Source organism: Strix uralensis, chromosome 16, assembly GCF_047716275.1.
Source record: "Strix uralensis isolate ZFMK-TIS-50842 chromosome 16, bStrUra1, whole genome shotgun sequence".
NCBI lineage: Eukaryota > Metazoa > Chordata > Aves > Strigiformes > Strigidae > Strix > Strix uralensis.
Genome location: NC_133987.1, coordinates 1,776,063 through 1,803,888, shown reverse-complemented (window position 1 = coordinate 1,803,888; position 27,826 = coordinate 1,776,063). Strand labels below are relative to the sequence as shown.

General features: G+C 42.5%; 1 protein-coding gene across 7 annotated transcripts; it reads left to right on the top strand.

Moving 5' to 3' along the window:
• The first annotated feature begins 290 nt into the window (after positions 1–290).
• GLYR1 (glyoxylate reductase 1 homolog) lies at positions 291–27,500 on the top strand. 7 transcript variants are annotated; one of them, XM_074886654.1, is made up of 17 exons: positions 304–369; positions 1,980–2,139; positions 2,526–2,562; positions 3,750–3,829; positions 11,352–11,490; positions 12,074–12,316; positions 15,342–15,428; positions 16,335–16,391; positions 17,467–17,517; positions 17,638–17,711; positions 19,504–19,603; positions 20,771–20,881; positions 21,186–21,287; positions 22,354–22,516; positions 22,933–23,112; positions 23,611–23,735; positions 24,089–27,500. In XM_074886654.1, exons 5-17 carry the CDS (start codon positions 11,404–11,406, stop codon positions 24,161–24,163), a joined length of 1,455 nt encoding a protein of 484 aa, XP_074742755.1. In that variant the 5' UTR covers positions 304–369; positions 1,980–2,139; positions 2,526–2,562; positions 3,750–3,829; positions 11,352–11,403; the 3' UTR covers positions 24,164–27,500. The 7 variants fall into 7 exon arrangements, 6 of the variants coding, with proteins under 6 accessions (XP_074742754.1, XP_074742752.1, XP_074742753.1 ...); XM_074886653.1 differs by lacking the exon at positions 1,980–2,139 and having other exon boundaries at positions 291–369; positions 20,789–20,881; XM_074886651.1 differs by lacking the exon at positions 1,980–2,139 and having other exon boundaries at positions 291–369.
• Positions 27,501–27,826: the final 326 nt, after the last annotated feature.

Genomic DNA, 27,826 nt, shown 5'->3' with positions numbered 1-27,826 from the left:
GGCAGCCCCCACTGGTGCGGCCTGGCAGAGCAGCAGCGACCCACTGACCGCCACAACCACTTACCCCGACGTGCTGCTTGGCGGCTCCCGCCGCGCCGCCGCCGGGCCGCGCACACCGCCGCGGCCTCCCGGGCGGACCCGCCGCCATCGCTGCCCCGCGCGGCCAATCGGCGCCGCGGCCGCGGTCACGCCTCGGGGGAGCGGCCGCTGACAGCCCGCGCGCCCACGTGACGGGGGCTAGCCAATCCCCGCTGCCGCCGCCCCCCCCGCGGCGGGCGCCGTCCTGTCCCGGCAGGCCTTGCGCGGGGCGGCTGGTGGCTCTGTCGGTAAGATGGCGGCCGTGAGTCTGAGGCTCGGAGACCTGGTGTGGTGAGTGGCGGTGCGGGCCGGGCGGTGGCTGGGCAGAGTGAGGCGGTGGCCGCCGGCGGCGGTGGACGATGGATGGTGGGGCAGACACCTCTTGCGGAGTGAGCCTCAGGCTCCGCCTGTGGCAGCGGAGGCGCAGGCGGGGCGGCGGCGGGGCTGTGCCCGGCCCGGGGGAGCGCGGCGCGTCGGGAGCCGAGACGGGCCGGGCCGGGCCGAGCGCTCTCACCCCGTAGCCGCGGGGGACTCCGGGGTGCGACTGCGGGTAGGGAGGGGCTTGGCAGGGCCGGCGGCGGCGGCGGGGCCGCGGCCCGGCCGGCGGGTATCGCCGCCGCCGTCCCTCGGGGGCGGTGTGAGGAGGGGCGGGGGTGGCGGCGGGAGGCAGCCTGGTGCCACGGGGCTGGAGCGGGCCGAGGGGAGGCAGGCCTGGCTTTTAGCCGGGCCGGCACTAGAGGAACAGGAGGCAGCGCATAAAAGAACCTGTGTAAGATGGAGCGGGGGTGAGGGGAGCGGGACAGAGGGGCGATCGCTGCGGGGCTCGGTTGGAAATACGGTCTCCTCCCAAGGGAGGTGAGGAGGGACATAAGTGAGCAGGTGTTTAGGGAGACCAACGATAGCATTTCTTGGCCGTGCTTTAACGAAGCGACACAACAATCTGGGAAGACAGAGGGTTTTTTGCAGGTTAGGATGTCCCCGTTGAAGCTCCCAGAAGCCATTTCCCCTTGTCAGTTTTACCCTTAAATAGTCAGAGAGCTGTGACTTTGTATTTCCTGATCAGGAGGACTGAGGGGATTCTGTCAAGCCCTGTAAGGACTGATTTTTAAGTGCATAGACTCTACTGTACTTGATAGGCTTGGATGTCCTGCTAGGGCTTGCAAGAAATAGCTAATCCCCAAGACGCAAGTGCATGCATTTATATTTATATCCCACGTAAAAAAGAAGTGTGTGCTCCAGGCTGTGACAACTGCAGTTTCTCCTCTGAAAAATTGACAGTGCTGTGAAGTTGTCTAATTTATATAGTTAAGTAAGTAAAGATTGGTTCCTTTTAGCAAATTTTCTTTCAAACAAGGATTTGGGGAGTGCGCTGCTCTCAGTGTTGGAATGCAGATTATCCTGCTTTAGTTTTCTACATGACAACCTAGACAGGTACTATCCCTAGAGCCATTGCAGAAGAGCTGTAACAATAAGACAGTAACATATAAAAGGCTTTGATGAATGTCTTGTTCAGTACAAGAATGGAAGCATCGAATATGAGACACTGTCACGGTTACACCTCTTGGCAGTGTTCCTGCCTGACCATCACTACTGAATCCTCTGTGTAGCCTTGCCATCTCAGGAGCCACTTGTTGAGAATTTTTGGTTCAGAAGCTGGCAGGCTCCACAGGTTCTTTGACAGTCTCTTGCAAGACAATGACTGATAAGGTTTTGTGAGAGTACTGTAGGCCCGAGTAAAGGACAAGGGTAAGATAATGATAAAGCCACCATGTTGAGGGCTAAGGGTAATGTCTCTTCCTCCTCTGTGAAGAAATAGTTTTGTGTAGTTTTTGTAATGGAAACAGATGCAAGTGTAGGAAATAAACTTTTCTGCTTTTCTTATGGCTCTTTCATCTCTTTAGCATTAGTCTCAATGTGGTGGTGAGCACCTGAAGAAGGTGATAATGGCACACCTGTTCAGGGGATCCTGGCATTAATGCTTTCCTGTGAGAACCTCTAACAATCTCAGTTCTGTGAGCTGGAAATCAGCGGCTGCCCTGCTCACTAGACTGTTCTGTCCAGGTGGATATAAGTTACCAACCTGAACTTTGGTTTGACTGCCTGCATCAATACGTTTTTCAGTTCTTTGTGAGGGAATATCCAGTCTCACAGGAGTAATAAGCACTGTAGCACTGTATCTCCCAGGCAGTAGCTATGCTGCTGCGGTTCTGTTCACTTAAGTTCTGATAGCCCAGCGAGTTCATGCAGACTGTTTGGAGGCTTAGTTTAGGTGCAGGTATCTATCAAAATAATGCTTGTGTGTCAACTGCGTGTCTTGCATTTCACAGTAGGTTTTGACTGTAAGTTGTCACTCTTAATATGAAAAATATGATGTAATGCAAAAACTTAGAGATGGGATAGTTGTTTTTTCTCTGGTTCCAGTGCCTAATTCTTTCTTTTTTCCATAGGGGGAAGCTGGGCCGGTATCCTCCATGGCCAGGAAAGGTGAGGTTTGGTGGTTTTTTGGTTTTTTTTTCTTATTGTTGCTTTCTTAGTTTTTGGTTGGGATTTTTTGTTGTGGTGGGGTTTTTTTTGTTTTGTTTTGCTTTTTCCTTCTGCACAGGGAAAGCTTTGCCTGAAAGCATTTCAGTTGAAGATTAATATTGGGTTTTTTTTGTTTGTTTTTTTGTTTTTTTTTTTTTTAAATACATACCCCACAGATCTAAACTGTGAACCAGTTTAGGGCTTTATTTGATCTAGAAGTTCACTAACAGCTGTTAGTTTGGATGGAATGAAAAGCAACAGAGCAGTTCATCCAGCTCTGGAACTGATTGTGTTTTCCAGATTTGTTTATTTAATCCATATCACTTTCTGCAAGACAGGTTTCTTTTCCTCCCATAGTAAATTGGTTAAATGCACTGTGCTAATAGAAATAAAGAGTCTGGCTTCTCAAGACACTGTTTTAGAGCTCTGTTCTTTGAGTAAAAATTCTGGGGGTAGGGAGTAGTTAAACTTTCTCTTATGGTTTGGTTATTTCTTTTCTGATGAAAGGCCAGAAAGGTTTTAAAAAAATAATTGAATTATATGTGCCATTTTTGTTATTTCTACTTCTCTGAAAGTACTTTGATTTTATTTTTGGTGTAGGTATGAGGACTAAGCATGCATGCTGAGATAACAGCACGCAACAGGGAAGAGTGTTGTCAATGTGGCTGACAACCATAAACGTTTGGTTATTGGATCAGATTTAAGTCCAGGCTCCCCTACAGGCTTTCAGGTGTCACCTGTGTAACTGAATGACAGCTTTTCTCTTTACTAATATTTTAAACTTTATAAGCAATCTTTTCTGGAAGTAAGAGTTTCCTAACTGGAACAAACTTTTTTTAATACCCTTTGGCTTCCTAAATTTTAAAAAAGTTTGCTATCTTATCTCTTGGGCATAGGGAGAAGAAACATCACTATGTTCTTAGGTTATCGGTGGAGTTTGGGTACTTTTTCACTCCGCTGCAGCATACCCATATCTAAGGAAATAAAGGGGTTGCATATTTACTTGAAAGACTTGTAATAGATTCAAGTTCTCTTCCTAGTCAGATTAAACAAAATAAATTTACAATAGCTGTAACACATGACAGTAAAATCACAGAGTATAAATTTTCATTGTGTGCTTTTTAACTTTCATTTCTAATCACCTTCAGATTGTTAATCCACCTAAAGATCTGAAGAAACCTCGTGGAAAAAAGTGCTTCTTTGTGAAGTTTTTTGGAACAGAAGATCAGTATGTACCTGCTTGTTTTAATCTGGTGAAAATACTGTGCCGTATCATACGGATCTTTCGTGGTAGAAATATTGACTAACGCAGTGCAGTGTAGCTTTGCAAAGGATTGTCTGTGATGTACACGCAAAAAAAATTCAACTATTATTGCATGCTATAGCTGCTCATGTGGGTGTATGAAGACTATAAAGACTTATAAAGACTTACATACTTAATCAGGTTAAGATTTTAGTTGCCACTGTGAAGGAAAGTTCTTGGTAGCTCGCCATTTTTAGGGGAGTAGGTGTGACATGACTGGGTTAGATTTTTAGCATGTAACCATGTATGATAAAGGTATAGCTAAGAGTATACATTTGTTTTTCTACCAGAAGACTAAAACAGCTATATACTTGCCGTTTCTAAAAGAATAAACTGTCATACCTGGTGACTGAAAACATTCTTGCTGTGCTTTGGGAAGACTTTGCAGTATAGGAAAACCAGAACTGTTGTAGACTACCTTTTTGCAAGGCAGAATTTATTGATTCCAAATATGTGTACAACATCATAGTTGTCTTAGATACTTACAAACTGGAAAAAAAAACCCAAAACCTGAGAACTTGGGTATTTCATGAAACTGAAAATTATTTTGCTAATTTTTCAGTTTTTTCCCTTTATTTTCTGCTATTTTGCATTAAGTCATGCAATAAGGGAGAGAACTACAAATATCTGCGGAAGACTAGAAAACCCTTTAGTTTTTGGAAAAAAGGTAAGAAGAACTGGGACCATTTAATGGATGTTTCTTAAGGAAATTATTTTTGGCTGCTAAATTATTTTTGTTCAATATTTAAAAACGGAGTAGAAGTGAATGCTGCATACTAATAGGAATGTTTGTTGGATCTCTAGTAATGTAAGGCAGGTGAAGGTTGATTTCAGGGCAGAGAGTGTTTTGTGGTGGTGGTGTTAAACATGGTTATTTGAGGTAATCGCGTTCTAAAAGTTGAGGAGATTGACTATTTCTGTCCTGATTGTTTGTTCTTGATTCTTGTATTTCACGTTATCGAGTCAAATACAGAGATATTTTGTATTAAGACAAGTATGAAAAAGTGGTCATATGTCTGGGGCACAGTAGCTGAGACTAGCAGCATGATGGCAAATGAAGAGTTCAGAGCTGCAAAATCATTGGGTTTTATTACATGATTGTAGAGCTCTGGCTAGGGAAAATCCAGTTGTCTGGCACAGTAGGGTAGTACGGTAGTTGTCATGTGTCTCCCTCCCCCCCATCTCCAGCTTGTGAAATTTAATAATTTCCTACTAGGTAATTGTGATTTAGAAATTTGCTCACTTTGACTGGCATACCCTACCTGAAAATTAAATAAAATAAATACAGTCCCCTTTGTTCTTCTTTTAAAAAATATTGATGGAAGAGAGAGAAGCTTGTTTGCCTGTTCTGTCCTGATTTGGAACTTTTAAAAGAGTGTGTTGGTTAGAACTGTGCTGCTCTAACCAGTGTGCTTCTTGAGAAAATTCTTATCTTTGAGTGTAATCATCAAACCAAATCAGGAAAAATTTAAATGATTTCACTGAAAATGTGAGCATGAAGAGACAATCCCTTTACTTATTTTGTGCAAGTAAACTAATGTATTTTGCAAATACTTTTTTCTAGGTGTGTATAAACAGTAAGTGGAAATATGTAACTGACAAAATGTCACTACTCCACATAATGAATAGGAGGGTGCAAAGCTCCGTCACTGACTGTAGTCTGTGGTGTGATGAGTACACTTACTCATACTGATATTCTAGTGCACACTGCTTCTGTTTTCTAGCACTTTGCTCTTTCTGCCACTTTCAGGTTTGTAAGGTGACGTTACTATACCACTGATCCTTTTTTACAGCTCCTCTATTATTGCCTTGCTCTGTCAAGGTTTAACAGGTGAGGATCTGCATATCAACTATTCACCTATGCTCCAGTGTGTGTAAGGTGGAGGTGATGCTAGTTTCTGGGTAGAATCCCTTTCACAAACTTCTGAGGGTGGTTGCCAGCTAGTTTGTCAATGGGTAGGCAGTCTCAGACTTGATAGTTGTTTTTTTTCTTTCTGAGGATTCCCAGGTGACTGCTGTGGCCAAAACCACTGCTGTTTCGGGCTAGGTAAAAAGTGTTCACTCCTGATTTACGTGGCTCTAGTTTGCCATACCAAAAATTAAGGAGAAAGCTGCTCAGAAGTAAGAACTGATGTGCCTGCATCTGAGCAGAGTGGAGGGGTGAGTAAAAACATACTGATAAGTTTGGAAGTGGTTTTGGTGTAGTGTATATATAGATTTTGGTTATTTGTGAAATCTTGAATAGCTTAGGATACAGCACAGAAGAAAATGCATTTTTCTTTACCTCTGAATTGAATACTAATACTTACTGGCCCAGTGTGATGCTGCAGTGACTAAGGAAATACATTAACTGGAAAACTGTAAGTAGTTTTGGCCAAAGACAGAGAAGTGAGAGCATGAGTGCATTCAGACTGCTCTGAGACCTGGCTTCTGATAAAGTTTCTACTGAGCTCTATGCTTCTTATTTTTATTGTGTTGGTGGAATTAGTTGCTTTTGTCACTTTCAAAGTAATAGGATTTCTGGAATTTAAGGATTCTCTACCCATGGAGGAAGAATTTGATTATTTGTTTAAACTGTGAAATGCACCTGTGCTTTACCACTGTGAAAGCCACCTTGATGTTCATAGCAGTAATACAATATCCATGTCCTATTCTAAGTGATTGCCTTAGTCGTGATGCACATACTCATGTAATGTCTCTTATGAACTTGTTCTCCAAATTGATAAGGAGGTTTTTCTAGTCTGCCTAGGAGTTCTTTTTCTGAGTGTCTCTTCTCAGAGTAAGTCACATTAAAAGGATTCTTCATCTAAAATCGAGAAGAGTTGATGTTTCCTGCCCATAGGCATGGCAAGCATGTAACAACATCTAATTACGGGAGTATAAACAAGTGCAACTTAGTCTTTCAAATAGAAGTGGAACTTCTGACCTGTTATCTCTGTTCCTAACTGTGCTTTTCAGATAGTTTTTAAGATCCCCTTTTATTTCCCAGGCTACAGTCTTGTTCTAGGAAATCTTTGTAGATCATTCCAGTAGTCAAGTACTGCAGTGGAAGAACTTACACATTGTTAGATACGTGCATTTAGTGCTTTGAGTAGTTAGAACTAATAGACTGGCAGGCCCGTAGCCTACAAGTCTTTCTTGGTGTGCTTCATCCAGTTCAAAATATTCTTACATTTCATGGCCTGCTTGGGAATTCATTGTGACATTTTTCAAAATAAAAAATTTTTGCTTTGAAGGTATCTTTCTACTATAGAAACACTAGGGAGAGTCCTGCAGTTAGAGATGTGTATACACACACACATTCACCTTCTATCCCACCCTCTTCCCCCCTTAGATACTCTGCAATAGCCACATGGTCTTGCAAGTCACGTATATCAAAGTCTTAACAGGAAGCTGGAGCAGTCCATTCTTACTCATAGCACCTTTTTGAAGCACCAGTACAAAACTGAATAGTCTCACTAAATGTGACGGGGTCAAGGAGCACATCCTGACTTGACATATTAAGGAAAAATTGGAGGAAGCTTGCAATCCAAGATAAGTATAATAGTCTGCAGCCTATTTCCATCAGGCACAGGGATTTTGGCATAGCACTCATTGTACTCCCAGCCCCTATATCCTGTTGGGATGCAAGCACCTACCCTCCTCTTCTGCCACCGTTCTCTCTGGTTTTCAAGGAGAGAGAAGTTTCTGCATGTAGTCTTTCTAAAATGTCCTTTCAAGTCCTGAAATCAGAAAACACTTGCTTAAAGTTTGCCAGGTGTTGGACATGGTACTCTTCGGCAATCTGAGGAACCAGGGGGTATAGGCTAAAGTGACCGAGAGGGTGAGCTTACCGTGCTGGTGTTTCTCAGTTAGGCAGATTATCCCATGCAGAGCTCTGTGGTGCTGTAGCCAGACTGCTGTATAGCAGAGCCAGCTGGAATGTTTGTTAGACATATCTGCAGGCAGAGTGCCATAGCTGAAATTATTATAGTCAAAGCTTTTCCACCTCTTACTATTATCTTTGGATGTGTAAGTACTCTGCAAAATTTTTTTTATTGCACAAATTTTAAAAATCTAATACTTAGAATTTATTTCACTATTGTCCTACTGCGTGTTTTCTTTTGTTAAGTATCCCCTCCCTTTAGCTGCATGGACATTTATTCTCATTTAGTGTGATCATTTTTGTATTTTGATTTCCATGAAGAAGTTTACATATCACATTCCAGAGTTCAGTCATTTGAGTTGTTTTACCAAATGAAAATTGGGGCATTCCCTTTTAACAGCAGGAAACCTGTCTTGATTTCTCTGTTGTGTGCTCACACACTGGGCTTGTAAATAACCAAGCAATTTTCTTTTGACTTTCAGAATTGGTTGTGTTAGCATTCAGTGTGGGCATCTAAACTGCTACAGTGTAAAACTTCATCATTTTTTTCTCAGGCTGTAGTAAGTAATAGAAATTTGGAGATACGGTGCCACTGTTCTCCATCTGTAACTTTAAAGCTTGCAAAAAGTGAGTATTTGTGGGTATTCCTCCACTTTCATTTCTCCAGTTTATCATTAGGAATGGATATCTTCAGACTGGAAGAGAGTGGCTAGAAAGGTGGGGGTTTTAAGGTCTCCTTGCTGGTGCTAAACTCGTGTCATGGATTTGAATCTGATATCCCTAGTTGCATCTCTTCTGTGCTGCTGTTTTCCATGCAGCTCCAGGTCACATTCGTACTTGCCTCTGCTTTACAAGCATTCTAAGTTTTGATTATTATTTGTGAATATAATGTGGATTTTACATGAGTAGTGATTTTTATAAGAAGGATATTTTGGAGGGAATGAGGAAGGGTATGGAGAAATGAGCAGAGGAAATCATTACTAACATTTTTGGGTTTTTTTACATCTTTTTACTTTCGATTTAGCCCATTCTTTACAGATACCAGATGATTCCGTGCAGCAGTATGAATATAATTTCATCTTAAATATATCTTCAGTAATGTAATCTCACTAATGCTTTTCTAGGGCATTAATTCATTGCTGAGTCAGGAGAGAAACAGTAGTTCCTTTTATATGATGTATCCTAGAGACCTCTTATCTAAATATTGGCCTTTATTGGCTTTGAGGTTATTGCTTAACAGAGAGAGATCTTGATATAACATGAATGATTTTGTTTGGTAGAAAGTTCTTTTGTTTTCAAGTGCTTGAAACATTGCACACAAATGCTTTATGGACATCTGGTGTCAAAAGACATGTTTGTGTCTTATAGAAGGTTGTCTGGGTAGGTGACACAAAGAATAAACTGGAAAGGAAATGACAGATTTAAAAAATTTTTTAGATTTATTTTTAACCCTGAGGCAGCATTTAAGACTGTTTTTCACTTACTAGATTGTCTCTGAGATCTCTAGCTCTTTGTCCTGGGGGATCACAAGTGCCAAAGATGCTCCTTTGAAGACAGGAGCCAGAAAGCTTTGTGCTTCAGACTTTCTCCATACAAAGGAAAAGTAATGAGAAAGGAAGGTAATGAACATGTGCAGTGAGGAGGGATGGGATGTGCAGAAACCTAAGAGAATGCCTTGTTAGAAAAAAAAAAGTTACTTTTATTTAGAAATTCAAATCTGGCAACAGTGTTTAACATGCTTTATTATAACGTACTCCACATTTTCTTTCCGTTATGTATATGAAGGAAACGCTTCGCATGAGCTGATGTTGTCGAGTACCTAGGGATGCTTTGTTGCTGAATGTCAGAGTTGTACTGTATAAGAGAATTTTAAGATATGTTTCACTATAATGTCTGGGCACCTAGGAGGAATTCTCTGAATACCTCCTCAATGATAGGCTCTAGTCTGAAAGTAATGATTTGATGTGCTATGTTACATTAAGTCAGTTGTTATGAGGAAGTTGTAAACTAAGCAAAAGGATTCAGCTTTGTGTGCAAAAGAATACTGGGTTCTACTTCCAAGTTATGGTGGGATGATGGTGTAGGGCTATACTGGCAGCGTGGAAAGGATGCTAGGATTTTTTTGCAGTCAGTTCTAGCAGGAGGCCTTATATCTCCAAATGTGACCCAAAACATTTCAGTTGACTTCATGCAGGTTGATTCCTGACTACAAACAATGGCTAATGCCAGTGAAGAGAAGGATCTCTATGAAGTTTTAGAGAGTTTACTGGGCTTTACTCATGAAGAGAGGACAAGCAAGATCCAGCAAAGCGTTATTGTTTTCACCTCTACGTTCAGTTTAGCTGTATGACATGATGCTTACAGTGTTTGAAAAGGCAGCGATTAAACCATTTCACATGCTTGCAGGAGCTAGACTGCTCTGGAGAATATTTAAAACCTATAATCATGGCTAGTCAATGTTTGTAACATAAAAATAGGACCAGAGAAAATCAGTTTGACTGGTTTTTACTGCATGCTGGGCTGCTGTATGCTAAAAAGCATTGTTGGCCATCCTAGCTCAGGATTTCTAAACAGCCATCCTAGCTAGCCTTTCTAAAACTTCTGCGGGTCTGTTTTCAGTAGGCTGGAAATAGCTTTGTAATAGTGTGACTGGTAAGCCTGGGCTTGAATTTGGAGAGAGGGAAAGGCTAGTCTAATTGCTGCAAGAGCCACCAGGAATGTTAAAAGACGAAGGCATTCCCCTAAGCTTCAGTGAAGGAAAGTGGAGTTGTCACCCTGCACTGGACCACTTAACCATTTGGTAGATGTCAAGAAGTCCTATTTAGCAGCAGTACAAACAGGGAAGTCAGTTGAGTTTACTCACAAGACTGTAGTCAGGTTAATACTCTGCTACTGTACCAGTTTATCTTAAAACATCAACAGTGAAGAAAACTGTTCTTTTTTCCTCAAAAGTGAAAATGTTGTTTTCATGCAGAATATCAAGGTACATCAGAAATTTGTTTAGCAATGAGCTGTGACGCTTGCACTCACTTTATTTGTGGTCAGCTATGTTGTGAGATATGTGATTTTGTTGGTTTTCTCCAGTTTTTGCAGATACTTACGTATGCACAGTATGTTTGAAGAAGGGATTGATGGCTGAGAATTGTTATGTGGCCTCCACTTTTCAGCAATCTCTTGAGCAGTTTCATAATATTGGCTGCCTTATGTGGAGGCATGTGGTTGTGGATATTCCTCCTGGTGATACAAGAGCAGTCACTAGGCTGCCTGTGTTCTAAACAAGTACCTATGATCACATCCCAAAACTGTCTTGCTGATAAAGAATGAATAACACTTAGAGTGGAGCACTGCTAGCACAAGAGGATATAAAACTTGAGAGAGAAACCAAGTAAAAGTGCCAGAAGAAAGTTCTCAGTGAATGCAGAAATCGCAGCCCTTCAGGCTGTAGAAAGCAAGTGAGATTGGACTGCTACTGTCAGTTGCTTCAGAGAAAAAAAGTGTATCTTTGTGGTTTCTAACAGTGAGATGGTTGAGAAAGTTGCTGTTAAAAGAATATAACTAACTTTTTTGTTTGTTTATTTCTAGTGCTTGGATCAAAGTGGAGCAGCTGAAGCCTTATCACCCTCACAAAGAGGAAATGATAAAGATTAACAAGGGTAAGCGCTTCCAGCAAGCTGTGGATGCTGTAGAGGAGTTTCTTAGAAAAACCAAAGGCAAGGACCAGGTGAGTGGGTTTTTTTTTTTTTACTGTGTGCCTCAAAACAAGTCTTGGCATGAATGATGATCAGGTGCATTTTTATGTGAAAGGAGTTTGTTGCCTCTGGCAAGTTGAGGGGGGGTTCACTTTCATTCCTTTGTTTTTTTTTTCCTATCCTCTCTTCTTTCCCATTCAATCTTGTTTGGTGGGAAAAAAGTGTTGTTAAACTGATGGAGAAACTGAAGAGGCGAATTGATCTGCTTATGATGATTTGATAAATCAGTCTTAAGTCTTGGGCTAGAATTTGATATCTACTAATCCCGTCTTTAGTATATTGGAAGTGCATATATGTGCACACACTCCCAGCAAGTCTTCAAGTGGCCTGTTCTGTTACTTGCTTGCTTAAACTGATGTATTTTTTCAGGAGAACTAACCAGGAACTTCACTCACCGTCTGCAAAGGACTAACAAATACCTAGTTTTCAAGTTACTGTGCTGTTGTTTTGCTTGATAGTAATCAGCACAGGGTCCTTCACATCCTTGGTTTTGCATGAAAATCATTCCAGCTCTTCTCTTCTTTCCTTACCATCTTCTATTCTGTAATCTCTCAGGCATCTTCCCATAACTCCAATGAAGAGAAGAATCGGCGTAATTCCAGTGAGGAAAGAGGCAAGCAATCTGCTGGTGAAGAGAAACGCAAAGCCAGTTTGTCTGAAGGGAAGTTGAAGAAGGGCACAGGGGAAGGAAAAAAGAGGGTCTCTTCTGTATCGTCAGAGAGAGGATCAAAATCACCTTTGAAAAGAGCCCAGGATCAGAGCCCCCGAAAGCGGGGGCGTCCACCCAAGGATGAGAAGGTTTGTGTTGTGCATGTCCGCCAGTGCCCTGTGGACTTTGCAGATGGACTCTAGGGTTGACTGGCGCCTTGACTAACAGGCCAGCAGGAAGAGTCACTTCAGTAAAGGGTTTTTTTAAGCTGTTCCATGTTACTACTTCTAGACCATTTGGCTGCCTGATACCTTTGGCAAGCAAAGTTGATTCTTCCTGTAATTTTTACCAGTTAGTTATTCTGAGTGGCTCTATTCGTAACTTGGAGAGGGCTTTGAGAGCTGTATCATGAGACTCCACCTTTCATCTTGCCATCCCTCAAGTTCAGTTTGTGTGGGAAGGATTAGTGAAGAGATGTGGGTCTTCGTCTGATTCCTGACTTCTCCCATCTCCTCTGCTTTGTATGATGAAGTGATTAGTAGTCACTCAACTTCACCCTCAGTACTTACAGAGATTGGGGTATTCTTAAGGGCTAGGGCTTAAAGAAGAAACTCTTGTAGCCTGGGGAATCCACCAGAAGAATTATATTAATTTCAGCTTCTATGCTATAAGATATATTTCCATCCTCCATTATAAAGGTCCAACCTTGGAGCATTATTATTTTATCCCCGTTACTTCCCTGTTATTTCTGGATGTTGTGGCAGCAATGATAGCCACCAGTACTTTGTCTACCCTCATCTAGAGTTCCAGTCTTTTTATTTATTGTGGAACTCACTGTTGTGGTCCAGATCTTCCTTTTCCAAATGGATAATTATTTCAGTGGATTATTACAATGCACATGCTCCATTGGAGACTACACCTGAAGACCATTGGGAGACTTCAGCTGATACACCATGCGGCAGCCTGCTTGCTCACCTGTGCTTCAAAGGGATCACTTTATGCTGTGCTTCACAATCTTTGCTTTCAGTGTACTTCAGAATGCAAGTCAAGATGGTAGTCTTTGATCTTCAAAATTGTGAATGGATTGGCCTTCACTGCTTGAACAGCAAATTCTTTCTTGACGTGGTAAAATGAAGCTGATCATCTCAGATACTAGCTATGAAGGAAATCCTGGCTTTTTTTTTTAGAGCCAGCTTCTGTTAAATCAGGCTGTACAACAGAGCCCATCAGTTTCTCCTTTTTAGGGGGAGTTGGAAGAGGGGAGCAATGGATGCGTATTTGTGAATTCCTACTAATAATTACAGAACTTGTGACCTGACTTGCAGTGTTGCCCGAAAACACTTTACTGGCAACATACTTTCACCTTTCAAAGTGTCTTGCTATGAGCATGTTGTGTCTTCACATACTTCTGTTACAATAAGCCACGGGGTCTTTTTTCCATTCGCAAAATACTTTTGTGTCTTTGAGCTAGATTCATTCCAAAATTGATCTAAACTAATGGCTGGGAGAATTCTGATCATGCTGACACATTGCATCCTTAGGTTTTACTCTGTTGGCTACCTGAGGGCATCAGAGTGCTTTGAGTTAATTGTGGTAGTAGAAATTATTTTATTGGCAAATGGCAAGTGGAGTGGTTTTAAACAGCTTATCGCAAAGAGGTGGCCAGCTGTGTGATAAATGTCTGGCCACAGACCATGAAAATAAGCAGGCTAATGTAGGAAAGTAGCCTTATAGCTTCTGAAAAGTAATGTACTGACAAATTAAAGAAACTGCCATGAAAATGTAATAGTACTGCCTTAATAATATTTTTCAGTCTGTGAAATAATGTTAAAATCTTGTTGTCCTCTTTCCTGGTTCTCATAATTTCCCCAAATTCTTAGCCCTAGGTTAGAAAACATTTATGTCACTGTCCTGAATTACTGCAGTGTTGGGATTTGGGGGTGTTTGCCCTGTCACAGTCTTGAAGTTCTGACTTTCCAAGTAATAAGGATGCACAAAATTCAAGAATTCAGTTGTTGCTGAAGTGTGCTCTATCTGGAAATGCTCTGTAGGCATACACGATCATTCAAATACTCTCATTTTTAAGTTTATATTAATATTTTCAGAGGATCAACGTGACTTCATAGGTATCGGAGCAGGTTTCATCTATGCTTCACCAGTTGAAACAGTAGTGTGATCTCTAAGGAGGGAATTTTAGTGTGCAAGGCTCTCCCTAGACACTCCAAGGTTGCAGATGTCTAAATTGTCCCTGCTAACAGATGAAACAGTTGCATCAAGTTGGGTTACCTCCAGGAGTCTTGCTCTGACCTGTTTTGCAAACAGTGCTCTTCTCTTGTGGTTCTGCACAGACACTAAGGTGCGTTGTGCATTTTCAGGAAGTAATTTTGGAGGGGAGATAATGCGATTCCATTTCTGAACCCTCATTTCAGGAAGATGACACGTACTATGCAGAAGTCCTGCACATTCTCTTCATGTAGCATAAAGACCTATATGTTTATAACATGTGTCTATGACCTATAGCATAAAGACCTATTTTAGCCTATATATCTTGGGGAAATAAGAAATAAATTTTAATCTGCTCAACACTAAAAAACCCGATGGCATTAAGTATTATCATGACATTACAAGTCAGGGCCTGTTGAGTAATGGGGCAGTCCACAGAGTAGTTTGTCTCATGGATTCTGCAAACTTGAACAGATGTGACTATCAGCCTTATGCTTTGAAGGTTTTCCTGTTAACAGGTAGGCTACTTTTTTTTGTGACACGGGAGGATTACAAGAGTTCAGACCTCTGACTGTGGTGATGTTCTTCACCCATTTGTTTAGCTTTTTGCATCCACCGGAGGAAAATGCTGGATCAAGTGTGTTCGTTTGCTTCTCTGCTCATTGAGTGATTACACAAGTGCAGTGATTCCTCTTACATAATGAAGAATGGATTCTCCGGAAGCTGTAACTGGTTGAATTCCTTCATAGGCAGTTCATGTTTTCGTCACCTCACCTGTGTTGATAATGTGCTTTGTGTTTAAATATAAACACTTCATGGAAAGGCATGTGAAATGGAAGGCATTTATAGTGCTTTTCAAAACTCTGTATGTGTGTTCATATGATCAACATGCTGTGGCCGGCTGCTGAACCAGGTTGTAAGCTTTTTCTGATCCGCCTTCTGTCTCCTCAGGACCTCACAATTCCAGAGTCAAGTACAGTGAAGAGAGTGATGACTGGAACAGTGGCTGGTTTTAAATGGCCACCAAGTGTCAGTGAGGTGAGAAACTTTACAACATATGTGATCTAGGAACTGAGTTTGGAAGCAAGTCTAGAACCTGTTGTCTGGGCTGTAAAATAGCATGATCTTCTCATCGTCCTCGAGGAACAAAGAAAGATGCTCTCGTTCTGTCACACTGTAGTGTAACAAAGTTAGACAATATCCTGGACAATCAAGAATTGTGCTGGGAAGTGAGATTTCAGTCTTGTGGAACCATTTGCGGATTCACACTTACTTGCTGCACTCATTTTTGCACTTTTTTCAAACGTATTTCTGGGTCTGGCTTTCCAAAACTGGAGGAGATGATGTGGGTAGTCTCTCCCCGTCACATGGGATACTGTCATATGGGGTCGTTGCATTTGATTCATAGACAGGTTTTGGAAACTTCTCATTTTTGTGCATAAATAAGTGATCAGTAAAGCAGAGTTAGAGCACTGTGGCTCTAGGCTATTGCGTATGATACTCATCAGGGAGGTGAGACACCTTGGTCTACAGTCCTTGTTTCTGTTAATGTGGGTTTGCCTAGCATGTGACAGTGCTAGGTGTAATCTCCAGACAATTCCCAGAATGCTGTTTTAAGGAGTTCCTTAGAAACTGGAAAATAAGTGTTTTCATTCCCTTGGGAAGAAGTGGGGATACAAGATCTCTTTCTCCCATGTTAATCTTACTCATAATCTTCTTTGGTTTTCCTACAGATTTCCAAAAATGAGAAATTTGACTTGAATAGTTTTGTGAATGAAAAGATGTAAACTGCTTAATTGAAACAGGCTGCTTGATACAGCTGATACACTTTATATTTCCACCTTAAGCTATTCTCATGCAGCTTGGGAGAAGAAAGGAATTTTGCTGTGATTGTTGAGTGACCCTCTGGGAATGTTTCTGAGCCTGTACTTTCTTCCTTTGTAGCCTGTGAAGGACAGTGATCCACACTTTCATCACTTCCTGCTGAGCCAGACAGAGAAGGTGAGGATTTGGCAGGCAGGATCGTTTTGCTTGTCTGTCTAGCTTGGCATCCTGCCCTTTGCTGGGACTAAGTACGAGGAGTATGTGTAAAGAGCTCTGAAATGCAGTTCTTTGGGAGCTGGCTGCAATTGGATTCCCATCTACAATCTTGTAGTTCAATTGCTTCCTAACCTGAAGGTTTAGAATGATTTAGCATTGAGTACTGTGAATAGTTTAGTGATTATCTAGCATCAGGATTTAAGAGATCTGTTGTAGTAAATTCTATAGATTGAACATTGAGGGGTAGGAAAAGCTGTTTTTCTGTTTAAAAACTCATGTTATTTGAATGTCTTTGGTTGTCCTACCAGTTTCTTCATCTGAGTGAACTTGTCGATTAACTGAATATGGCAGGAGAATTTCCAAGACCAGAAAAGCTCCATGTAAAATGTGGCCAGTTTATCTCCTCAGAGTCAGAAGCCTTGCACGATTTTATCTTCAGCAGTGAACATCAAGAGGAAAAGAAAAGATCAAATTGAATGAAAAAGTATTTATTATAGCTGAGGATTCTGGGCAGAGCCAGAAGTATTAAGAGCAGCTAACGGTTTTAATCTAGACAAGCTCACAATAAGCAGCATGGGAAGGAGCAACCTTCACCTTCATGTTCATTGAAAGCCATGTGCCTTCTCAGATTAACAAGAAGGTTTTGCTTCCACAGCTGCATTGACATACTGGATGTGGATATGAGGCAAGGTGCTCTATGGCAGGCTTTAGAGATCTCTGGATTTTTTTGGGCCAAGCGTGAGAGTAGGGATGCCCTGGATCCTTGCCTGTAGAGGAGCCTGTCCTATGAACTACAGAAAGGAGTTTGCAGTAGACAGGCTGAATTGCTGGGGCAGGGCGGGAGAGGAAGAGCTTAGTTTCAGTAGAGTTTTGTTTTTATTTTCTTCCATTGAGGGAAGGCTGAGAGTTTTCCCTCTTTGCGGATGGTGGTGGGTGGGTGAGCTGCTTGTTTCTGTGTAACAAGGATATGGTCTGTTTGCTCAGCAGTGCAAATCAGCACTGTCCTTCCCCTGAATGCTTTGTCTTTTCCATACAGCCAGCTGTCTGCTATCAAGCCATCACAAAGAAGTTGAAGGTTTGTGAAGAGGTAAGGCAAATCTTGGTTTTGATGGATTATCCTTATTGTCATGAGGACTTGCAGTTCCTCCAGAGCTGTGCACTCTTTTTTTTTTCTCTTCCTCCCCCTCCCCCTGCCTCCCCTCCCCAGGAAACAGGATCCACCTCCATCCAGGCAGCAGACAGCACAGCAGTCAATGGCAGTATCACACCTACAGACAAAAAGTAAGATCTCCAACGCACTTCAGCCATTTCCCTTCCTTTTTCTCCTTCCCAGCTCATACATGCAGCCATTATCCAGCTTGTCACTGACAATAAATAAACCTAAATTTCCCTCTACAGATCTCCTCTGTCCTTGTGTGAAACTCTGATTTGGGGGGGCAGGGATGGAGGGAGGCAGCTAAAAACAAAGAGGGCTTTACAGTAGAAAAATTCAGAAAAAGGTCTGGCCTGAATACGTTTGCAATTCAGGGCTTTTCTGCAGGGTATACTGCAGAACACTAAGCAGCAGTATTTCTGAATGCTGTATGTGGCAGAAAGATAAAAGGGTATCTTTCTCCAGTAGTGCTTGGCAGTTGACCGGGGTTATTTAATCGCTCTCCTGAGCATATAGAAGACAAGAGGAAGAGGGAGGCGTGTTCTCCCAGCGCAAGAGCTTTGCTGTGTAGCACGTGAGCTTTCTGGTTTCTGCTAACGTCCCCCTTCTCCTTTCTAGAGTGAGAGAAGCCTAGCTTGAGCTTCCTGTTTCACTCTGTAACTTCCGCTCTGTTCAAATTGAGTTCAGGCCACAGCTTGCTGTTTGCCGTTGGGGTCGTTCTTATGGGATGTCAGTTCTCAACTGTACTCCAGGGGAACCAAAATAACAATGAAGCTGTTCAGGTAAAACAGTCTCTCAGGAAAGTGTGGCTCAGAGGTGGGTTGGGAGAGAAAGAATATTTTCTCTGTTTTAGAGACTCGAAAATAGGTGGCCCTTGTTTGGGCTGTTTAAGGAGCCTATAGTGACTTGCTCTGACCTGTCTAAATTAGTTTGCTCTAACAAAAGGCAACATTGCTAGCTGGGAGAGCGCAGGTGGCTTGCGAAAGCCACAGCGCATCTGTAGTGTGGCTAATTCTGAAGAATTAACTGGGGAATTGCCAGGCAGATTTCGTTGTGAAGTTGTATCAGACATGTAAGTGAACACTTCAGAGTCTCCTACTAGAATTGTGGCTTGGGTATGAAGCTGACTGCATGATGTATAAGAGGGTCCTTGCAGCAATGACTGCGAAGGAATTCCTGTTGCAGGTAACTGTAGCGTGTTGTCTTTTTCTTGAAGGGGGGGAGCAAAATTTGCCAGCTTTGAGGAGGTGTGGGGGGAAGCATGGGGGAAGGCAGCTGGTATCTGGGACTATTGTATTGTCGCTCATGGTGACCTGTATTGGCCTGTCACTTCCTTTCTTTCTGTGACTGTCCAAAACCACAACTGTAGAGCAGGGACTAGGACTTTGGTCTGTGTGTGATGTTTAGCCCAGTAGTCCTGGATGGGCTTTATTAAAATAAAGGTTGTGGTGTCTCATTCAGTAGTATAAGCAAGTCACTGGACATGTAGCTTAGTTTAAAAATCAGAAGATTAATTAGAGAAGCACCTGTTGGTCTCTAAATGGTCCCTTTATCTTCAATAAGGCATGGCTGGCAACAGGAAGCACAAGAGCAGCAGTTTTAATAAAATGAACCAACAAACCAAAAAACCCCAGACTGCCCAAACCTTTTAATATTTAGGTAGTTGTCTGAAGCAGACTAAAGACTTTCTTCAGGAAGTTGTTAGGGATGCTTGGTAACCAAAATAAGCAGCAGCTTGGTTTTAAAGCACGGTATCTGCTCGTTCTAGCTGTGACTGCAGTGGAACATGTTTGGTTTTGTTGTGATTTGGGGATTTTTTTGCTGGTGATGCTCCAGGGTTAGCTCTTCATCGTTTCCAAGACCATGAGAGGCTGACGCCAATTGCTTTTTGTGGCATTAATGTTTCTCTCTTCCCCTCAGGATAGGATTTCTGGGACTTGGCCTGATGGGAAGTGGCATTGTCTCCAACTTACTGAAGATGGGTCACACCGTCACTGTCTGGAACCGGACTGCGGAGAAGGTAGGCATGTGCTTAAGGTACAGATGATATTTAACCCTTTCTAAACATGTAGTTATCACCTCTAGCTCAGGAAGGCCTGGAGTCACCAATCTGTGGCGCCTGGGAAAGAATGTCATAGAAACACAAGTACATGCTTGCCACCTTATTCTATTATTTCTTAGGTGCTTGTTGGTGGCCACTGTTGACTAGATGAAGCTGTAGTCTCTCCTGGTACGGTCACTCTTACGTGACAGTCCCCACCCCACTGCCATTTTGTATGAGATGAGAGAGTTGCCAGAAAAATTACAACGTTGAATATGTGTTGAGGAATGTAGTGTAAAGTGCCTCTGGAAATACTGCTGATGTAAATAGCCGTGTCATTGTGTCATGGAGCTGGGCAAAAAGACCAGCTGCTGGGGAGTTGATGCTGGGAGTGGTGTGGTAAGATGCACTGCTTGACCATAGCTTCATCTACACATCTATTGTGCTGTTCATGTTGCAGTAACAAAGGTGCTGTTGAAAACCTGCTTTGTCATAAGACCAGGGTGAGAAGGGTTTTATAGGTGTATTCAAAAGGAAAATGGAGCTTATTATGCTTAGATTCTAGGCAGTGTTACTCTTTGTAGTACAGGAGGAAAAGTAGGTAACTGGGGAAGTTGTGGTACTCAGGTGATATTGTGAAATATCAAAGGCAAGAAGGACACTGTAGTTACTTTGTTTAAAAGTATGAAAAGATTTATTTTTTTTTCTAAACTGCAAAACATGGATGGTATGAGGGGATAGGGTAAGAAGGAGCTAAGATTTTTTGAAGCTGCAGCCCACTAAAACATGTCAGTCTCAGGTGTGTATATTCCTGTTTACTGTCCAGTAACAACTTTTACTATGTCTGTTTACCAATTTTTTTCCCCTTATCTCTCCTCCAAAGCCCACAACATTCAATCTTCTAGCATTCTTTTTTCCTGTGTCTTTCTTTTGAAGTTCTTCACCTGGGGGTTCAGAAAAGCTGCAGAAGAGCCCCGTGTGTGTGTATGTGGACAAATCAACAGAAGATAACCCAGTTGCTATGTAATTAATATGCCTGACTCATTTTGAATTGGTCCAACAGCAGAGTTTGTTTCAGCAAAATGCTAGAGAAACCATTTGCTCTGTACTTAATTTTTCTTATGTTTGGATTTGTGAATTTTGCAGTGTGATTTGTTCATCCAGGAGGGGGCACGGCTGGGAAGAACCCCCGCTGAGGTTGTCTCCACCTGTGACATCACCTTTGCCTGTGTATCAGATCCAAAAGCAGCAAAGGATGTAAGGATTAGCTCTTATTTTTCCTCCACCAGCTAGACTGCAAGATACAGTCACTGAATGCCAGTTCTGATTCCTACTGACCGTGGTAGCCTTGGGTAATTGTAGATGCTGGGCAGTGCAGCTGTGTAAAAATAAATGTCCCAACAAAAATCATACTTTAAAAAAATAATCCCTGGGGGATGGGCTTTGATATCCTGCTAGGAGTCTGCCACTGCAGTGCCAGGCTCAGTTGAACTGCTGTCCTGCAGGATTGGACTTTCTTTGCAGACACCCTATTGCTTTACCGCTCTTCTGTTCCCCACAGCTGGTACTTGGTCCGAGTGGAGTGTTGCAGGGGATTCGCCCAGGGAAGTGTTACGTGGATATGTCCACTGTGGATGCAGATACAGTCACAGAGTTGGCCCAGGTAATCACGTTGAACTGAACTTCCAACATCTGTGCTTCAGCAGCAGTACTGCAGTTCTTGTTGCTTTAGGCAGTAAACTGTTGATAATAAAGATGCTTCTGAAGATTTTTGGGCTTCTTTAGGAGGCACTCAAGTCCCAGGGAAATAAGACAAAATAAACTGTCAAATCTTGACCAGCAAACAAAATGGGATGAGATGTTCCCTGGTGATAACAGCAAAACTTCTAGATTTGCCAGGGCTGTTAGCTGGCATCAGTGCAAACAACTGGCCAAATTTTGATCCCTTAAGAAGTATTGATAGTTGGCTTGGTATTCTGTAGCAAACTGGAGGAGTAAGCACTGTCTGGATAAATAACTGTCCTTAAATTGATAAAATGCATAATCTGCTTGTTTTAAATGCTCTGGTTGGGAAAAAAAAGAACGCCTTCATGTTTCGTTCTGTAGAAGTATTTTAGAGAGGATTTCTGTAGAAGTGTTCTGATTATTTCTGATGTGGTATCTTTGATTTCCTCTTTGGCATCGCGATTGTTATCCCCTGTCCCAAAGGCAGTGTGTGGTGTTGCACAAGGCAGGGGAGCTAGTTTTCGTGAAGCAGACATATTGGTGATGCAGTAGTGTGTAACGTGACTTTGGAGAATGAAGAGTCATACATATTAGTAAACATCTGGCTGAAGAGATCTGTCAGAGGCCTCTCCTCTTTGGCGAAAAGAGGAGAAAATATCGTAACAGTCAATCCTCTGAGATTACTACACCACGTGCACAACTTCTGCACTGGTTCCTCGGCCGTTACAGGGTGCCATGGGCAAAGCACGTAAGTTCAGCCACTTAAAATGCGCACAGTAGTGATGGGTGCAGGGAGGTGTTGCTGTTGGTCTCGAGTACTCTTTGCAGGATGCAGCGCATCACATTAGTGCTTTCCTCTCCTGTTTATGTCTGAGCTATATGTTCTGCTTTAAAACTCTGTCCTCAGGAACAGAAATGTCCTAAACAGCATTTGTGCTGCACTGCCTACTTGGCATCGATGCATGCTGTTCACGCACAACTAACCAGTGGTGCTCTTTTTCCAGGTGATAGTGTCCCGGGGTGGTCGCTTTTTGGAAGCGCCGGTCTCAGGAAATCAGCAGCTATCTAATGATGGGATGCTCGTGATCCTGGCAGCTGGCGACAGGGGCTTATACGAGGACTGCAGTAGCTGTTTCCAAGCAATGGGGAAGACCTCTTTTTTCCTAGGTAATTGAAACACGAAGGGCTTGATATCAGTTTCTTAGTCAGTGCAAGGACTGGGAATTCCAGCAAGGAGTCTGAGAGGCATGTCTGTCATCTGTTTCTTGTCTCCTTGGACAGTATGGGAAAATGGCCTGCTCTTCTGGAACGTGTCCAATTTCAGAGCCTCCAGCCTAAGTGTTCTTTTTTGAATACTGGCTCATTTTGAAGGATCTGTGATGCTTTTTATTTTAAATCATACTTTGTTATGATTTTTCCCTTCCTTTGAGTGCTTGGAAAACGGGTAAGTTGCCTGAAGTCTTTCAGGGGAAGGGAGAGCTGCCAAGTGCTTGAGTCTAGTAGTGTTAATACTGTGTGGGATGGGGGAGCAAGGCTGCTGTATCTCTTCTGGAGGAATGCCCAATGGTGTGTCTCGCTCCCAGGTGAAGTAGGCAATGCTGCCAAGATGATGCTGATTGTGAACATGGTCCAAGGCAGCTTCATGGCAACGATAGCAGAAGGACTGACTTTGGCTCAAGTGACTGGCCAGTCCCAGCAGACCCTTCTGGATATCCTCAATCAGGGACAACTTGCCAGCATCTTCCTGGACCAGAAGTGCCAAAGTAAAGTTCTCTTACATTGTTTTATTATAGGATATTGCCACAACCTAGCAGCATTTCAGATTATGGCAGAAGGGAGAAAATAACTGTCCCATCTTCTTCAGCCTGGGATTCTGGGTATTTTAAGCATTGTGAAAATGAAGAGCTGAGTTCCAGTCCTTCCCCTTGATAGCCAGGGCTTCTGAGAATCCATCCCAAGCTCTGCATTGTCTACAGCCTGCTTAGGACTTGAGTTCACAGTGAGGATTTCACTGGGGCAGGGTAATAATTAAAATGGAGGGCAAGCTGCTTAGAAATCCGAGCTCACTTTGTCAGTGGGCGGTAGTGACATTATCTGCTGTGGCCAGATGAAGATAGAGAGCAGAGACAGAAGAGCTAAAAGCAATGTTCCTTCTGATCAGCATGGGAAAGGGAAGTTTGGTGTTGAGTTGCCTGCTCTTGCAGTGTGGGCTTGATTTACTTTTGTCGTGCTTATTTTTTTGCATGCATTCCTCTCGACAGATATCTTGCAAGGAAACTTTAAACCTGATTTCTACCTGAAATACATACAGAAGGATCTTAGATTAGCTATTGCACTGGGCGATTCTGTCAACCACCCAACTCCCATGGCAGCTGCTGCCAACGAGGTGAGAGTTACTCAGTGTTCAGATGTGTTACTCAGCATTTCTTCTATGGAGCCGTTTGTCAACAAGAGACAAAAATCTAAGAATTACGTCATCTCTAAGACAAGGGAACAGCAATTGAAATAGATTTTGATTAGGATGGAATTGGATTTGTTTTGATTGTAGAAGCCCTTAGAATGTCACATCAGTAAACACAAATGGCCTCAACAAGACCTGGTGTGTTCTGATCTGCGCTGCTCTAATGACTTGACATACTATGCAGTTCTCTGGTTTGCAATGGTCAGCAAAGTAATTTTTCTGCTGAAAGGCTTTGCACAAGAGCAGGCACTGATCTTTTTCTAATTTCTCTTTTCTAGGTCTATAAACGAGCAAAAGCATTGGACCAATCAGACAACGACATGTCTGCAGTGTACAGGGCCTACATCCACTAGGCTGCACCGTTCTTACTGTTAATACTATGATTATTGATTAATATTATTATGATACTGGGTTTTAACTCTGGACCAGTCCATCTCTGTCTCTCCATTTCCTTTTATACACAGACTTTGAGATCTGCCACGGAGGCAGCTGCTGCGGTGAGCCTTCCCCTGGTGGCAGAAGGGGGGGAGGAGGGGGCTCGGATTGTTGCAGTCTAATTAGAAAAATCCATGCCATGCACTGACAGTCATGGAACAGAACAGTGGCGGCTTGTTCAGAAGCTCTGAGGCAACTCTGCCAGAAATCTGCTGCTTGGCTGCTTTTATTTTCCTCTTTGTATGCTTGTCCAAGATGCTGTTTCTAACGATCCCTTTTCTCCTTTGCTGTGAAATAATGCGTGTGTTGGACTCTCTGCATCAAGGAGACAGGTGACATACATCCCATCTACTTGTGAATAGCACTAAAGTCCTTGGTCCCAAGTAAGGTGAGGAGCATTTCTGTTATTCAGCCACTGTTAGAGAACAAAGCACCTCCCATGGAGGAGAATGGCAGTTCCAGAAGGTAACGGGGTTGCACGCAACACTGTCTTGATTCCGTTTCTTTTTAAACTTCCACCTCCCCAGCACCCTGATGGAGGAATTCCTTGTATTGTTAAGAAGAACAGATTGCATCCATGTCTTCCCCTGTACAGACAACTATAGCTTAGGAAATGCCAGTGTAAATAAGCCTCCTAAAAGGCTAATCACCGCTGCCCATCCTGCAAACAGCATCGGAGATCAACACATTTGCATAGAAAACTGCAAAAGAAACATACAGCCTAAAACTGGGCCAGAGATACTTTATTTGGGGAAGGAATAAACCTTAGGGTTGCTCCTGGCCTTAGCTTATGTTGCTTTACTACTTTTTTTTTTTTTTACCCTTGTAGCCAATAATTACAAACGTGTCTTGGATTGTAGCAGTGTCACAAGCAGAGTGATGAGTCTGAAAGGGGTGAGAAGAATGATCGTAGAGCCAAGAGATTGAGAATCGTGAGCTCCTTTCCACACTCGCTCTCTGGCCTTTGCATGGTGGTTATATCTCTTAGCCTGTTTGCCCATCTTTAAAGGTGGGTGATGATTACCTACCTCACAGGGATATTTTTGTGTACTGATTAGTGATCTTTATACATGTCAGGTTTTCCATACGTGTTCTTAGTGTTACTACTCTGAGTACAACACTAGCACAGCATTAGACTTTTCCCTGTACCTGTGACTCTGCTTGTGGCCAGATACCAACTTTTAGCAAGACTAGTAAATAAAATGGAAGGCTAAGACCACTGCTGAGCTTTAGTCTAGAAATGTGGGAATTGAACTGCAGATGCCAAGGCTAGAGAGCGGAGATGCTCTCTGTGTTGATAGCAGAGCAACCCAGAGTCCAGAGGAGGCCTGTCTCTAAAAATGCACAGAGCATGGATTGTTTGTTTGTTGTTGTTTTTAAAAATTGTTCTCAGTATTAGCCTTTTAGGAGGGTTCTTGCATTTTAGATTTGAGAGTTAGTAAAATGCCAGTAAGAAGTTTTATTGGCCAAAATCACTTCTCAGTGGCACAATCTCCTCCCTTGGGTTGGGATTCTGAAAGGAAAGAAAGCAAATGCAAATTAGACCATGTTCCTTTTAATCTGTGAGATCTGCCCCTCTTACCATCTTATTTTTCTAGGAGCTTAATGGCTGTGTAGGGAAATTTTCCTGTGGGTTAGGATTTCTTACCAATCCTGCTTTGTGCAGCAAGTGCATATGGCTCAGGGGCACCGTATTAAGACACAGAGAAAGTGAAAGTATCAGATACTCATTATGAATCATAACATCTAATGCCTAATGCTGTAAATGTTACTCTGTTGAGTATTTCACCTCCTGTGATCACTATTATTTGTGGGCTAAGACTGTGTTATGCATTATGTCCTGTGGTGAACATCTAGTAATAGATCTGTTAGACATCGCTTTGCCCATTTGTCAGTGGTATATGTAAACAATACTAGTTATACATACATGTTTCTTTGGCAGTGCAACTGTCATCCTGCATGTAGATATTCATATTAAAGGCACATATAACTACCCAGGATAACCAGCCATTAGCCTGCTTTTGACACACTTGTGCTTCCCCCATCCAGAAGAACTCAGCTGTTAGCATCAGAAGTCCTTGGTTAAACATGCCGCAGTTAGGAATCATTTACATGAATTGTGTATTGAGGGCATCTGGGGGAAATTGTGGTTTGGGGGGCAGGAGATAAGACCAGAGGTTTTAGAGTGTAAGAAATCTTTTGGGAGGAAGAGGGAGGTACTGTCTCAGGTCCAGCTGAGAGTGGAACTGTGCTGAGCCAGTGCAGCAGCATCCCAGACCTGCCCCTGCAGAGGTCCCTTAGGCCAGAGTGAAGGTGAATGGCTCTGAGCAAAGGTAATGGAGGATCTCCCTTTCTTTTTGTTAACTCTGTGGGGCCTCTGGATAGAAGCAGTATGCAAAAGGAGCTCTCAAGTTGTGATGTGTATTTCATAGCGGATTCAAAGAACTGTATTTGTGAGAGGAAGAACCATTCCTTAGGCAACTCACTGCTGCAGGTTTTGTTTTCCAGCAATACTGTAGTTCTCTAAACGGAGATTGTTATTTTTGTGGGAGTGGCAGGTACGGACTAGTTAAACACTGTAATTTATCCTGGGAAAGTCTGACTGCAGCTTTCTGGTGATGTAGGGTGGCTGGAGGGTGTGGTGCTGCCCAGCCAGCTATACAATCACAGATACTCCAGGGAGGAGCAGAAGGAGACCGAGAGCTCTGACGTGGATGTGAAGTGAGGAGGAGGGATGGAAATGGTGAAAACAGGACTGTTTCAGATGCTGTCTGAGATTGACTCGTGTCAGTCTCACTTGGATTCTTGTATTTATGTCTGTAGCCTCTGAACATGGATCTTAATCTGTTCCTAGGCCTGAGGTTCGGGGGAGGGAAGTGGGGGAAGCTGTGGATTGAGAGATGCTCTAATAAAACTGGCTAGTCAATGTTGTCTTAATATTGTTGACAATTCTGTAAAGTTCCTTTTTATGAGGATTTCTGTTTTAGCAATTTGCTTTTTTTGACTCCCTCCTTTTTAAAGAGAAAATGTGACACTTGTGAAAAGCTTGTAAGAAAAGCAGTTTCTTTTTTCCTCAATGATAGATCCTATAGTTAATTAAGGTTGTGAATTTTTATTTTTTTGCCTTGTTTTTAATTAACATTTGTCATTCAGAATAGGATGTGTGAAAATGTTTAAATGGCAAAACAAAAAGATTTTTTTGTGCAATTAACAAAGCTACTGGCAAAAAGAATAAAACCTTTCTTGGTAACACAATGTTCTTGTGGCAGTTTCTAAAGCCTATCAAATGTGTATTGTGGCATTAAAGAAATAATGTTCCTTAAAACACTCAAAAATCAAGAGTTGCTGAAAACCAGCAGCATGCCTGAGAGCATTTTGGTCATTGCAAAAGCCTGATCTTGTCAGTGAGGCACTACAAAGGATGAATTTGGATAAATTCCAGCCTCCCTGTGCAGAGGGCTGTGTGCTTCTGGACTCAGAGGAGGGTGAAGGTTTAAAGCAAAGAATGCTGAGAGATGGAGGTCCAGGAACCTTCTGGTGTTCATGACTTGTGTTGCCTGAGCGTTGGGAGCCTGGTGACC

Excerpts from the sequence above, each read along its gene's own strand:
- GLYR1 (XM_074886651.1), top strand. The coding sequence starts at position 332 with ATGGCGGCCGTGAGTCTGAGGCTCGGAGACCTGGTGTG. Across the intron at positions 11,491-12,073 it reads AAACCAAAGGCAAGGACCAG|GCATCTTCCCATAACTCCAA; the intron begins GTGAGTGGGTTT and ends GTAATCTCTCAG. Across the intron at positions 17,518-17,637 it reads AGTTGAAGGTTTGTGAAGAG|GAAACAGGATCCACCTCCAT; the intron begins GTAAGGCAAATC and ends TCCCCTCCCCAG.